Here is a 14,939-nt window from a genome sequence, read left to right on the forward strand (position 1 = left end):
AATTTAAAACAATAGTAAAATAATTTAAAAAAAAATATTTAAGCATTTATTTTAGTTTTTAATAATTTAATTTTAAAAATCGGAATATTTTCTAAATCAATTATTTTTTATTATTAATTACAAATTAATTATTTTATTTTTAACACATATAGTTACATTTTTCTAATTCCGATAATTAAAAAATAAAAAATTCAAATTCAATATTTGTTTGCGTTTGTAGCCTTTTTCAATTAAAGAAAAATGTTTATAATAGTGTCAGCAATTTTAATTCAATTATTAAAAATAAGTTGAGCCTTTTTATACAGAAATTAATGAGATAAATTGTTGTTTTTTTTAACTCTTTAATTGATTTTTATTCAATATCCTATATTGAAAGGTTTAATAGGGTTTTTTTTCTTTATATAATTGTGATGTTTGTTAAATTGAATTATATTTTTACAGAATATTTTTTCATTTAATTCCAACAATTCAAAAATATATATTTTTAAATAAATATTTTTGTAGCCTTTTCAAAAGTTTTTTTTTGTTTGTGTTAATTATGAAAATAAATTAATCAACCGTTATATAGAAATTATTTAATTAAACAGTTGTTTTGTTTTTTATGGTACTATATTGAAAGGTTTAATCGTTTCTTTTTAGTTTTTATTATAAGAAATAACATTTTGTTAGGTATTTTCACATCTTAAAACTTTTCACACTTGGTATTTAAATTGTTTTTTTAATTTGAACCTTTTTAAATTCAATATCAAAATGTGGTGTAAAAGTGCAAAGAAAATTCATTCATTTATTTAAAAAAAACATAAATTATTCAATTTATCAATTCAAAACTGGCACTGATTCACCTCCACACGTGTTGGTCTGCAGGTCCATCGTGGAGGAGGCCCTGCAGTGCAAGAAGAAGATCCTCCAGAACGACGGCGTCGTGACGAGCCCTTGTGCTCGTCCACGTAAAGCCGGACACACTCTCCTGATCCTGGGCGGACAGACCTTCATGTGCGACAAGATCTACCAGGTACTTTCCACTTCCTTAGTGTCTCAGTGTCATCACAATATTTAAGGATTGAAGCTAACATTTAACCCCTGGAACTGAATTTCTTTTTAAATGGATCAAAGTGACCAAAGGACAACACAAGGGATACTTCAAACACATTTGTTTTCAGGCTACCGGGTCATTTTGACCCTGAGCTAAAACAAGGGTTTAGCATTGATGTATATATATTTTTATAATTTAATTCAGTCATTTCTATATTTAAATATTGTATTTTTTTTTTCTATTTTTGACATCAATTATTTCTACATTAAAAAGTTGATTTTCTTTCTTTTTTTTCTTCTTCTTTATTAATCAATACAATTGAATTCACAAATGTTGGCACTTTTATATCAAAATTGAGTCTATTAGTGTCGCATCCACGTCCATTTAGTGATTCTCCCAAAGTCCGATGGACTCGCTCACGTCCTCCTCACGTGCCGTGTCTTCCTCAGGTGGACCACAAAGCCAAGGAGATCATTCCGAAGGCGGACCTGCCGAGTCCGAGGAAGGAGTTCAGCGCCTGCGCCATCGGCTGCAAGGTCTACGTGACCGGAGGACGAGGCTCCGAGAACGGCGTCTCCAAGGACGTCTGGATCTACGACACGGTCCACGAGGAGTGGTCCAAAGGAGCGCCCATGCTCATCGCCAGGTAGCGCCGCGACAAACGCTCGCTTTAGCTTCACGGGCGACGTCACGGGTTTAGACAAAATGTTCCAAGAATAATGTCAAATGGTCGAATGTCAAGACTGACCGTGACTGTAAAACTGTTTTTATCTCTTTCAAGACGGTTATGAGTCGTTGAGTCTGACTGTTGGAAAAATAACTCGTAGTTCTCAGTGTATTTTAACATAGTTTTCCAGTTGGAAAATGTTAGTGATTCTTAAATTTTGATCGTCTGTATACAAGGAAGTATTTTAACTCTTCATCAGATGTGTGTTGATCAGTATGGAAAAAAAATATCTATGTTAAATAACACTGTATAGAATTTTTATTTTATTATTTATTTTATATATATATTATACAATAAACATTTTTTTTTATAGTTCTTTCATCATTTATACATCAATAAAGCGTGTGTAAATATGTACAAGTATTTTTAATATACAATTAACATGCAAATATTCGCAACAATTCGTTTTTGTGTTTGCAATTAAACTTCAAGCCACTAGGTGACAGCGGCCATCACGTCTTCCACAACTTATGCTCCGTTGAAATACAGAGAGATCCTGTGATGACTGAGGACAAGAGGATACAGTAGACTCTAGGATTTCTTTTTTTAATATCGTTGATGATTTATATTTAACAAAGTGTGTATAAAATAAAATTAAGGGTCATTTTTTACAACTAATTAGCAAATATTCATGGCGTTTTTGTTTTTTTTTGGCGATGACTAAGGACGAGTGAATCCAGCATCTTTTAAAGCTGATGTTTGGACATATTTTGGTTTGAAAACAAATGAAAGTAGTTACGACTTCGGGAAGAGTCATGTGGTCTGTAAATTCTGTAACACCAGAGTCAATTACTCGATAATACTACAAATATATCCTTGTTACTACAGTATAGTACAGTATCAAGATATATCATAACCCCTGTATCGTGATATGTATCGTATCTGCAGATTCGTGACAATACAAACTCCTACAGCAGATGTTCTGATATCATTAAGTAAACTTGTAGTAGGATGTCTTGTAGTAGTTGCAGTATAAGTATACTGTAGGTCGGACAAGTAGCACTTGTTGTAGTTAATATGCATGTCTTTGTTGTAGTAGTTGTAGCATCAGTTCTAGAAATAGTATTATTTGTTGTAGTAGCATTAGCAATTTTATCAGCAGTCGCTCATGTTATGAGTATTAATGGTAGTAGTACTAGTAGTCATATTATCAAAACAGCTACAGCAGCAGTAGAAAGAGCAGTACATGTAATTCGATCAGTTCTCGTTGTATTTACTGTGAAGCAACAAGAAGCTCAATACTACAAATCCATCCTTGTTACTGCAGTATCACGATGTACTGGTTCAAGACTTCATCTGACATGAGACACTGTGAACAGGTTCGGTCACGGCTCAGCGGAGCTGGAAAACAGTCTGTATGTGGTGGGGGGTCACACCGCCATCGCCGGGGTCTTTCCTGCCTCTCCATCTGTGTCGCTGAAGCAGGTGAGGAGTCCAGACGGTCCGGAGTGTGTGTCGCTCTGGACCGTGACGAGAACCCGTGTGTTCCAGGTGGAACGGTACGACCCGGTCAGTAACAAGTGGACCATGATGGCGCCTCTCAGAGACGGCGTCAGCAACGCCGCAGTGGTCAGTGCCAAACTCAAGCTCTTCGTGTTCGGAGGGACGACCATCCACCGAGACAAGGCGTCCAAGGTGGGTTTGTAGCATAGAAGTGCCTCAGTGACGTCAGAATATTGAGTCTTCAAATGTTGGAACTACTTTTTAATCATTTAATTCAATCATTTGTATTGAAAGGTTAAAACATGTTTTCTTCAAAACGCATGATTATTTTTTTACACGTTGTGTTTGATATTATGATTCCAATAATTTGAAAATAAATGTTCTAAATTCAATATTTTTTGAATTGGTAGCCTTTTAAATTCAATAAAAAATATAATGGTGCCAGATGATACTAAAATAGCACTGAGCTACTTCAAATTTCAGCCAGTCATGCGGCGATGCAGAAGCACCATATTTCACTTTTTAACCCTTGTGTTGTCTCAGGGTCAAGGTGACCCGAAGGCCTATAAGGGATACCTAAGATGCATTTGTTTTCGGACCTCTGGGTCACTTTGACCCTGAGATAACACAAGGGTAAAAAAAAAGAATTAATAAATAAATAAAAATTGATGCTTATTTTATTTTTTAATTATTTTCTGGATAAATATTAACATTTCTGTATTTTTGTATTTTTTAAGTTATTTATGGATTGAATGGTTGAATCTAACATTTCAAATTATTGAAACAATTTTTTTTTTTTTAATGGTTTAATCATTTGTATTTAAAGGTTGAATTTGTTTTCTTCTTTCTTTTTGTTTTTCTAAAAAAATAATTTATATTTTTTTACACATAGAGTTTAATATTTTAATTCCAATAATTCTTCTCAATAGTTTGAAAAAAATCTGTGATTATTATTTTTTTATTATTTGTTTTTAATTAAATTAAATTATTTAAAAATATTTCAATGCTTAATAACATAATTTAAAGTTTCAACATTTCAATGGCTCAATATTCTGATTGATTGTTTAAGCGCTTTGTGACCCTGGTCTCGAAAAGCGCTATATAAATAAATATTACTTACTTACTTACATATTAATCGCCTGCTGGTCACCTGAAGTGCTACAGGTTTAATGAAAAAAGACAAATGTAAAAAACGGCTTAAAAAGGTTCTATTTGTCTGTTTTATAAAATGATTTCTTTTTTTATTCAGTTAAAAATAAAAAATGTTACCCAATTTTAACTTGAAAAATAGCTGATTGTCTACAGAACCGTCACAGGTTTGTTGTCTGTCGCTCCAGGTCCAGTGCTACGACCCGGTCGGCAACCGCTGGACCATCGCGGCCGAGTGCCCGCAGCCGTGGCGCTACACGGCGGCGGCGGTCCTGGGCAGCCAGATCTTCATCATGGGCGGCGACACGGAGTTCACCGCCGCCTCGGCGTACCGCTTCGACTGCGAGACCAACCAGTGGACGCGGGTCGGCGACATGACCTCCAAGCGCATGAGCTGCCACGCCGTGGCCTCCGGGAACAAGCTGTACGTGGTCGGCGGGTACTTCGGGGCGCAGAGGTGCAAGACCCTGGACTGCTACGACCCGACGTCGGACAACTGGAACTCCATCACGACGGTGCCTTACTCCCTGATCCCCACCGCCTTCGTCAGCACCTGGAAGCACCTGCCGGCCTGAGAGGAACCAGGTATGTCTCTAGGCTCGACCTCCTCGCTCTGGTTGTGACGGACAGTTTGTGCTCTGATCGATGAACCACAACAGCCTCACACACTCACACACTCACACACTCGCACACGTCACTCCAACTGTAAATCTCCTAGAAGTGGATTTACTGCTTCATCTGGAAAACACTTGTTCAACAGTTTAATTGAAAAAGCTAAATCAACTTAACAACGTTTCTCTTGGATGTAAACCAGGGTTTTTTAACACGTGTGCTATCTCAGGGTCTGGAAGGACTGTGGCCTGACGTTCATCTTCACCCAGAGACAACACAAGGGATACCTCAAACACATTTGCTTTTGTACCTATGGGTTACTTTGACCCCAAGATAACACAAGGGATACCTCAAACCCATTTTCGGGCCTCTGGGTCACTTTGAATCCCATAAAATTCAATGTTCATAAAATGATTAAAAAATGTGTGTTAGTATAATTAGGGATATTTATGGTTTGTTATGTATATGTTATATGTTTGTTCATTTTTGGGCAGTTAAACTTCTGGTCGCTAGATGGCAGCACAGCTAAAGGAACAATGAAATTCTGTTAGATCCCAGTGAGGACTGGGGACGAGAGGATACAGTGACTCCAGCAGCTTTTAAAGCTGATGTTTGGACATATTTTGGTTTTAAAACAAATGAAAGCAGTTAGGACTTCGTCAAGAGTCATGTGGTCTGTAAATTCTGCAACACCAGAGTCAAGTACCCGACAATACTACACATATATAATTGTTACTACACTATCACAATACACCGTATCGTTGACCCTGTACCGATTGTTGACGACACACAAACAGCAATGTATACGTGCATTGAAACACCATTTGTTAATGGAATTTTAGAGTATTCATTTATTTATTCATATTTTTTTGTTTTATATTTATATTTAACAATTGTAATGCTTTTATATTTTAAAGGAACTTGAAGAGAATATTTTCAATTGAATCCATCGTTTCTTCTAATGACGGATCAAACTTAATTATTCTTCTATAAATACAAATAATTATTTACAAATGCTTTATATATAAGTTAAAATGACATAATTTAAACTTTTTTTTTTAACGATGAGAGAGAGAAACTAAAAGTGTATATTATAAATATAAAAAAGAAATACAAACGATGAAAAATAATCGAGAATCAATGAAACACAATACTTAAGATGAACAAAAACAACATTAAAAAACAATATGTGTCATTCTTATTATGTCCACTAGTGGCCACATTCATTTGAGTAAGTCTATAAGATCTCAGGTGTCAAACTGGTCCAGAAAAGGGTGGAGATTGTGCAGGTTTTGGATCCAACCATAAGCACATATAGTTTAACCAATCAGGCGTCTGAAGACAGTCATCAATTAATTGTCAGTCAGGTGTTGCTTGTTTAAGCCGACACCTGATTGGTTAACTCATGTGTGCTTGACTGGTTGGAACAAAAACCTGCACCGTCTCGGCCCTTTTCTGGACCAGTTTGACACCCCTTGAAAAATCCTCTTCACTTCTGAGCATTGGACCACATGAGCGCTTGAGAACATCCTCTCTGCCCCCCCCCCCCCTCCAGCTGCAATCCTCCCCTCCTCCCCCTCCTTCAAAAATTCATGATGTGAAGTGAATTTCCTCCTCGTGTGTTATCAGCTCTCGTGCTTATCTTCATCCCTCGTGTGTCTCCATGCAGGCGTTCATACGTCGCAGCTTCTATTTATCCTCAGCTCCCCCGACTCTTTCTTTCATTCGTTTCCTCCCTCCATCCCTCCATCCCTCCATCCCTCCCTCCCTCCATCCCTCCCTCCCCCTCCCTCACCCGCAGCAGAGCTAATTCACTCGCCGACTCCTCTAAGTAGCTTCGTCTCACTTTGTTTGGGAGCTTCTGATTTATTCATCGCGACGTTTTCGGCTAAATATCGTCTCAGGCCGACATTTTGGAGCATGATTTATTCATCTGGCGCAGGAATGCGAGGCTGAGCTACGGCACGTGTTACAGGTTCACGGACGAACGAGCTCCATGTTTGGTGAAAACTCCAAGAGAAGCGTTTTCTGGACGTGGAAGTTCGTCAGTGGCATCAGAATATTGAGTTGAATTGAACGTTTCATTAGGAAACTTTGACATTTGAAATTTGGTCATTATTATATTATATTGAATTTAAAAGGCTACCAATACATATTATATAATATGTGTGTATGTCTGTGTATGTGTGTGTGTTTGTGTATACATATATAAATAATGTGTGTATATATGTATATACATGCATACACACACACGCATACATATATACATTTGTGTATATATATACATATATATACTTTATATACATGCATGTGTATATGTGTGTGTGTATGTATATATATGTGTGTGTGTGTATGTATGTAGGTATGTGTATATATGTGTGTGTATATATGTGCGTGTATATATGTATGTATATGTGTGTGTATATATGTATGTATATGTGTGTGTATATATATATATGTATATGTGTGTGTGTGTATATATATATGTGTATGTATATATGTATACATGTGTGTGTGTAGGTATATATATATATATATATATATATATATATATATTTGTGTGTGTATGCGTGTGTATATATGTGTGTGTATGTATATGTAAGTGTATATATATATATATATATATATATATATATATTTCCATGTACTGTACGTAGATGTAAAGGTAGTATCTGCCTTCAAAGCTGCTTCATGAGTCACATCATGTTGAAACACAGAGACTCGAGGTGAAGAATGAAGTTCGTCTTCATTCGTCACAGGAAGCGTCTCCAGGATTAAGAGGCTCGTTTCCTCGCTGAAGATTTGTCTCGAGGCTTTAGAAACGCATTCAAACACTCAACACTCAGGAATATTAAGCTGCGGCGCTCGTGCCTGTTGAAGCTGATTATTGGTTCAATATCACTGAGCTGCTCCTTTACTGCAGATTCTTCAGCTTCTGCACGAGCTGTTGACGCCGTGATGACGCTGCAGAGAAATCATTGTTGGAAAATACATTTTTTATTTAGTTCCCATTTTTGTGAGAGAATGTGAATTAAAATATAATAGCAATGCTTAAAATTACATAAATTAAATTCATAAATATGACATCAATACAAATTTGAACATTTAATTTAATTAATTAATAATAATTATTTTAAAAATGAGTTCAATACAATTAAATGTACATTAAAAATACTAGTAAAATAAATTCAATAACACCAAATGAAGTTAAATATGTCGTAATGACAATATAAATAACATTACTTTATATTATCATAATTAGCAAAATGTAATAATAATAAAACATTAACAATGATTTATTATTTTACAGAAATAAGTATGTGATAAATATTTTAAATACAAAAAAAAAAGTAGATTTATTTTCTGATTGATACATTGTATTTGTAACTAAGTTTCCATATTTGTTAGATTGAGTGAATAAAAATAAAACAATCATTTTTAGTTTTAAGTCAATAAATGTTAATAAATCAAATGTAGTAAATCAATAATCATTATTTAAAGTTAGATCCATAGAAGTCAATAAAATTAATAATTTTAAAATTGAGTGACATTGTGACATTTTACACTCGAAAATAAATATAACGAATTGTATCATCGTAATAAGAAAAATCGGAATTAAAATAAACAATATATAGAATGTATTCTGTTGGAGAAACAAGTTTCTGATAAATATATTTATGGGTAAATAAAGGTAAATTAAAGGTGTTTGATGGACACATTAAATTGTGGCATGAATATATAATAATAACAAATAACAATATATAAAATGATAATATATATAAAATATACGTCATATTGATAATAAAGTAGTGTAATTTAAATGAACATTTGTTAATTCATTAATTGTTGAATATTATAACTGAGTAAATGTAAATAAAGAGAATATACTTTGGCATATAATATAAATACAAGTTTGAAAAGATGCTCAAAAAGAATATAAAAGTATTTTGAAAAGAAAAACTAGTTTTAAATGTGTCACATTTTTATTATTATTTAACTACATTATTTTCCTTTTATATAAATACAAGACACTTTTTTTTTAATTAAATACAATTAAATTACACTTTTTTAAAGAAGAAAATAATTTATTTAAAAGTGCTGAATAAGAAATGTGTTTGAGAAATCCATTGTATTGTATCGGGGTCAATGTGACCCAGAGGCACGAAAACAATTGTGTTTTAGGTATCCCTTGTATTGTATTGAAAAAAAATCTAAAACGACTGTAAGGAAACACGAGGTAAATGTTAAACGAGGATGTTGAGGATAATGGTTGGTATGAAACGCAAACATCTTGGACTCACCGCTGCTGGATCTGCTCCAGCTCAGCGGCCTGGAACTGATGAATGTTCTGTGTCTGCTGCTCACGCTCCATCTGCTGCCGCTCGCCTGTCACTCAAACCCTGAGATCCAGGAGCCGATCTTTGACTAACATCTTCGTGTTGTCGTCCTGCGCCGTCGCACCGCTCGTTAGCTCGTTAGCCGCCGCTAGCTCTGAGTTTACGTCCAGCGAACGGTTTGTCAAACGACATTTTGACGCAGAGACGCTCGTTTCTGACGGGAAGAGAAACCACACGTCTGCTCTCAGGCCTCCGTCCTCCATCGCAGGATCGAACCCTTTATTGTTGCATATTTCAAATCATCAAAACTCCTCAGAGATTTTTACTTTTTCTCTGCATCTGTAATTTACAGTAAAACCATCTAAACACAGACAAGATTCACCTTCACCAGAGTCAATAGTTACTTCTCAGAACAATATCTCCGGAACGTTCTGTGTGATTTTAAATTAGACAAAAAGACCTTAATAATGATGACGTTCACATGGAAGGTGTTGGTCAAAATCCTAAAGACGCATGCGCCAGCGATGAGTTCATTGAGAGGGAGTGAGGCGAAGAGAGCCGTGGAAACAAAGTTTGAAGTATTTTGTTTCAATCTTTAGTTTTGTCTTAAGAGTCTTTTCCACACGTATTTATTGTTGTCCAGTTTCATTCATCCCTTGTGTTGTCTCTGGGTCAAGATGACCCGAAGGCCTGTAAACAAATGTGATTGTGGTATCCATTGTGTTGTCTCTGGGTCAAGATGACCCGAAGGCCTGTAAACAAATGTGATTGTGGTATCCATTGTGTTGTCTCTGGGTCAAGATGACCCGAAGGCCTATAAACAAATGTGTTTGTGGTATCCATTGTGTTGTCTCTGGGTCAAGATGACCCAAAGGCCTGTAAACAAATGTGATTGTGGTATCCATTGTGTTGTCTCTGGGTCAAGATGACCCGAAGGCCTATAAACAAATGTGTTTGTGGTATCCCTTGTGTTGTCTCTGGGTCAAGATGACCAGAAGGCCTGTAAACAAATGTGTTTGTGGTATCCCTTGTCTTATGTCAGGGTCAAGGTGACCCGAAGGCCTGTAAACAAATGTGTTTGTGGTATCCCTTGTGTTGTCTCTGGGTCAAGGTAAAGGACAATGGTGGAGGCAGAGACAACAAAAGGGATAGATACAATTCTAGAAAACAAAATTCATTATGCAGATTTCATTTGTCCTACACCTTTGAATGCACCATGCTTGCGGTCAGCTTTCCATCTTAGTGAAGTTTTCATTATTTAGTGACATATTTAGTGAAAGTGTCATGTTTTGACAGGTCAACAATATTGTACAGTACTTGACTCTGGTGTTGTAGTATTTACAGACCACATGACTCTTGACGAAGTCGTAACTGCTTTCATTTGTTTTCAAACCAAAATATGTCCAAACATTAGCTGCTGGAGTCACTGTATCCTCTCGTCCTCAGTCATCGCCAGAACAAATTAACAAACGCAGTAAATATTAAAATATATATATATATATATATATATATATTCTATACACATTTTGTTTAAATATCAACCATGAACTTTATTAAAAAATAAAACATGATTTAAAAAAAAAATCATACATTAAAAAGTGCTGTTGAATATCAATTGAATAATTGTGTTATATCAGTGTCAACTGTGTGGAGTTCTAGGATATATTGTGTATCAATATTTTCTCACACCGCTAATGACCTCTGAGTCTCCTCAGAGTTCCTACAGTTTGGAAGTCGAAAAAATCGAATTGTTTTTTAATTTAAAATAACATTAAACAGTCAAAACCTCGCCGTGATGTTGAACAACTGCAGATATTAATCACGTTTTTCAAACTGTCGTCAGAATCGCAGTTTGTTGTATTTTCTCGTGTATCCTGATGTTTTTTTTGTTGAGTAAATTCTCTCTTTCTCCCTCAGGTGTTGCCGTCTTAACACGTGGAACGTTCCGACTGCTGGAGTTGAACCCACAACCTTCCACCTTCAGGACTCTGGGTCTCCATGGACGGACCACAACGGTCCGTCAGACCCTCAAGAGATGTTCGAGTCACAAGCTCGATTCCGTCGACACTTTTTCTTTAGACATTCCGACTCATTATCACGTCAGCTGGCTCTGGACCATTGGTGCACTGACCACTGCGAGACCACATGTGAGGTCACAACGAACCCCACCGATCATTTTTTGCCTTCAGACCAGCCTTAACTATCATCATCCACCATCTTTCAAGGCAGACCTTAACTTTCAACCAGGATGAGGATCAGCTCCTCCCAGTCTGAGACCATGTTGCCAAGTTGGGAAGTTTCGGTCCAGGTTCTTGATGTTGCAGTATCTTTTGGTTTTGTTCACGAGTGAGGGGGGGGGGGATGCTGATCAGGGCAGCATCTTTAGCCATGAACACTTTGTCTTTTGGCTCAGCTCTTTCTTAACCATGATACAAAGCTCTTCACTGAACTTTGTGTTTTTTTCCTGCTCACCTGTGGTTGCCATTTCTTTTTTTTTAAATACAGTAGGACTCGCATGTGGCCACTTTTACACTTTTTTTTTAAATATGCTGATCATCTCCCCCTGCTGAGACGCTGCTTGGCTGCTTCCCCAGCGCCCTCTGCTGGTTTGCTCGAGCTATTTCCAGACCACAGACTCGATCGAGTCGGAGAAAAGGCAACGTCTTTACTTTAGATCCTCCGGGTGCATTTTTAATATCTCAGATATTAGAAGACAAGGTGGAGGAACATCAGTTCATACTTAATGGATGAATTTAAAATGTTGAATTTTTTATTTTGTTTAATAATTTTGAATTGAATTTCAAATGTTGAATCTTTCTTTTTTTTCCAATTTTCTTTTTATAATTTTGAAACCTCGTTTTGTTTTTTCATGCATTTAATTTTGTAATAATTTATTTTCATTATTACTATATTGAAAATTGTATTTATTTTAAAAATATTTTCAATATTTGAATTTTTTTTAATGTTTTTTTTTTTACACATTGACTTTGATATTATGATTCCAATATTATTGTTTTTTTTAAATAACACTTACTGTATTAAATAACACTAGATCAGCATCATCAGGAAACCTGGTTCGACCCACATCCAGACAAGATACCACGGCTGACCCTAAGTGGCTTAAGGCAAAAGAGCTCAGGCATCCATGAGAGACTCGGAGTGGAGCCTCGTCGCCTCCAGATTAAGAGTTAAGATGAAAAGGCAGCACCAAATATCTTGGAGTTTTTTAAGCTGAAATGACTGAATTAAAAAAAACATGATTTTGTTTCAATAATTCTTTGGTAAGTTAAGGATGAGGTCAGGGGGTGAATTGTGCTCGTAAAGATCTTAACTTTATATTTCTATTCCACACTAAATGTGTCTCCAGTGGTCGGACACATTTTCCAAAAAATAAATCCAGATTTTCACCATCGACAGAAACTTTCCAGACCTCGTGAGGTTTTTTTTTTTCATTCGATGACGACAAGCACAAACAAAAACAAAAAAACCGACACCAGCCGCGTGTTGTTGTTGCTTCTTCCTCTCGGGTCCTGGACGACGACAACGACGGCGCCGCACGTGACGCGAGCGATTCATCCAGGGGTTCGGACATTGTACCGTTGCCATGGCGACGTTCCAGGCTGCCGACGTAAAGGTCGCGCTGCTTTCTTAAGGTCCGCTTTCAAAACAAGATGTTGTGAATAAATGTTGGATGTTTTTACTGTTGAAAATAAAGTGAATGACTTTTTCAAACGTGTGTCGTTGTCACGTATTATGTGTGTCGCTGACCTTTAACCTTTATTGTTTAGCAGTTAATTTTACTTCTATTTATCGAAATAAACCTGGAAATATTCTGTATATGTACTTATAATACACATACAGTCAACAGGAAGCATATTTCACTATTTAATAAAATATAATTATTTCATTATTGGTATCGGATTTTGTTTTAATTATTTTGTTACATATTTCAGCGTTCAATGTCTGATTCCTTTTCTCAAGTAAAACAAATATTTAGAAGAGAAATGGATCAATCTGTTATCAAGCCTTTGTATCTTTAATGTCCTTCATACTTTTAATTTGAATTTTCTTTTATTAATCGATTTTTTTTTTTTTAACACAAACTACATTGTAAATTAATTTTGATTTCTAAATTTGACTAATTTTGTTTTGAGAATTCCAGTTGCTTTAAAATTACGATTTAAAATGGTTAAATTATTGCTTACAATTGTTTTGTTTATTCGATTTTCTTCTTTTTTTAGACGCTTGATGTAATTCGTGGTTTGGCCGTTAGATGGTATCAAGAGCCAAGAGCTTCTTTTTTTTTGTTAGTTTTTTTTTAGAAATTACTAATTTTCTTTTATTTAAAATGTCTACTTATAATTCAAAATGTTCATTTATTTTTTGCTCTAGATTTAAGTGCGAACACGTATACATTCTCTTGTATCTTTAAAAGTATTATTGGAGAAGACAGACGTCATCTGGACTCATGTAAGTGTCATTTATTTATTTATTGTAAACTTCAGCAATGATACAGAAAATATTTCATAGGAAATGGATTTATATTTGGTTTGTTTTCTAGCCTTCCCTTTAGCGTCATCTTGTGGCAGACTAGTAGAACGATAAAATAAAACATTTTTATTTTTTCTAATATTGAATTTAAGATAAAAAACGATCATTAATCGTGTAAACTTTGAGGAAATGTTTAGTTAAATTCAAAGAATACCTTGTTTAAGATAATCCAACACGACACGATATTGAAATCTGCTCTTTATTGTGTTGTGCAGATAAATGAATGTAACTGATGTTTCCACGGGTGTCTCTGAAAATGATCAAAACACTGCGAGGAAGAGAAAACAAGCGACAAGATGAAAACTGTGATTTATCTTCACAGAGAAAAGAAGAGAACGCGCTTTTATCGCAGCAGAGAGATGGCACTTTCACTTGTTTCCACTTGTGTGGATTTACCTGGGCAGTTCTGTTGGATGAGGTAGAGACACACACACGCGCACACACACACACACACACACACACACACACACACACACACACACACACACACACACACACACACAGACACACACTTTTGCTGTCTCGAACACAAATGGCTCACAAACTACAAATCATGCTCTCATAGAAAGAAAAGAAGCATCAACAAACTAAAGAAACTCTTCAAACAAACACACATACAAACCACATACAAAAAAATCTATACAAGACACACAACCCAACGTGATCATGTACATCATCATGATCATGAACATTGAAAGAAAAGGGTTCCATGCACTTGTTTATAAACTTAAAATACAAAAAAAAACATTACAAATGGAAAGGATTTAATTTAAAAAAAACTTCCAGAAACAAAGAAATTCTTTCCCACATTCAAACTCTCGTCCATATTTACAATGACCTCACACTTTCCCACACTAAACACACTAAACACACCAAAGCATACACAGATGCCTTCATGGTAACACACAAACTTAAAAACACACTTTCTCAGATAAACTTTGTAGGAAAACTATGGAAGTCATCAGAATATTAAATGATCGAATTTAACATATCAAATGTTGAAACTTTTTTTTATTATTATTGAAATGTTGTTATTTTAAGCATTGAATTTTTAATAATTTAATCCAATAGTTTCTATGAAATGTTA

The 14,939-nt window shown here is 35.4% G+C and overlaps 1 protein-coding gene across 3 annotated transcripts in view; it reads left to right on the forward strand.

Moving 5' to 3' along the window:
• The window catches only part of klhl25 (kelch like family member 25), a 36,662-nt gene extending 23,626 nt beyond the window's left edge, over positions 1 to 13,036 (forward strand). For all 3 annotated transcript variants that reach the window (XM_087797099.1, XM_087797098.1, XM_087797100.1), the window contains exons 7-12: positions 865 to 1,012; positions 1,483 to 1,679; positions 3,080 to 3,185; positions 3,252 to 3,395; positions 4,541 to 4,937; positions 11,219 to 13,036. In XM_087797099.1, coding sequence (XP_087653225.1) covers positions 865 to 1,012; positions 1,483 to 1,679; positions 3,080 to 3,185; positions 3,252 to 3,395; positions 4,541 to 4,927 — 982 coding nt within the window. In that variant the 3' untranslated portion in view covers positions 4,928 to 4,937; positions 11,219 to 13,036. The remainder of the gene's footprint in view (positions 1 to 864; positions 1,013 to 1,482; positions 1,680 to 3,079; positions 3,186 to 3,251; positions 3,396 to 4,540; positions 4,938 to 11,218) is intronic.
• The last annotated feature ends 1,903 nt before the right edge of the window (positions 13,037 to 14,939 follow it).

Source organism: Callionymus lyra, chromosome 8 (genome assembly GCF_982586985.1).
Source record: "Callionymus lyra chromosome 8, fCalLyr1.hap1.1, whole genome shotgun sequence".
NCBI lineage: Eukaryota > Metazoa > Chordata > Actinopteri > Syngnathiformes > Callionymidae > Callionymus > Callionymus lyra.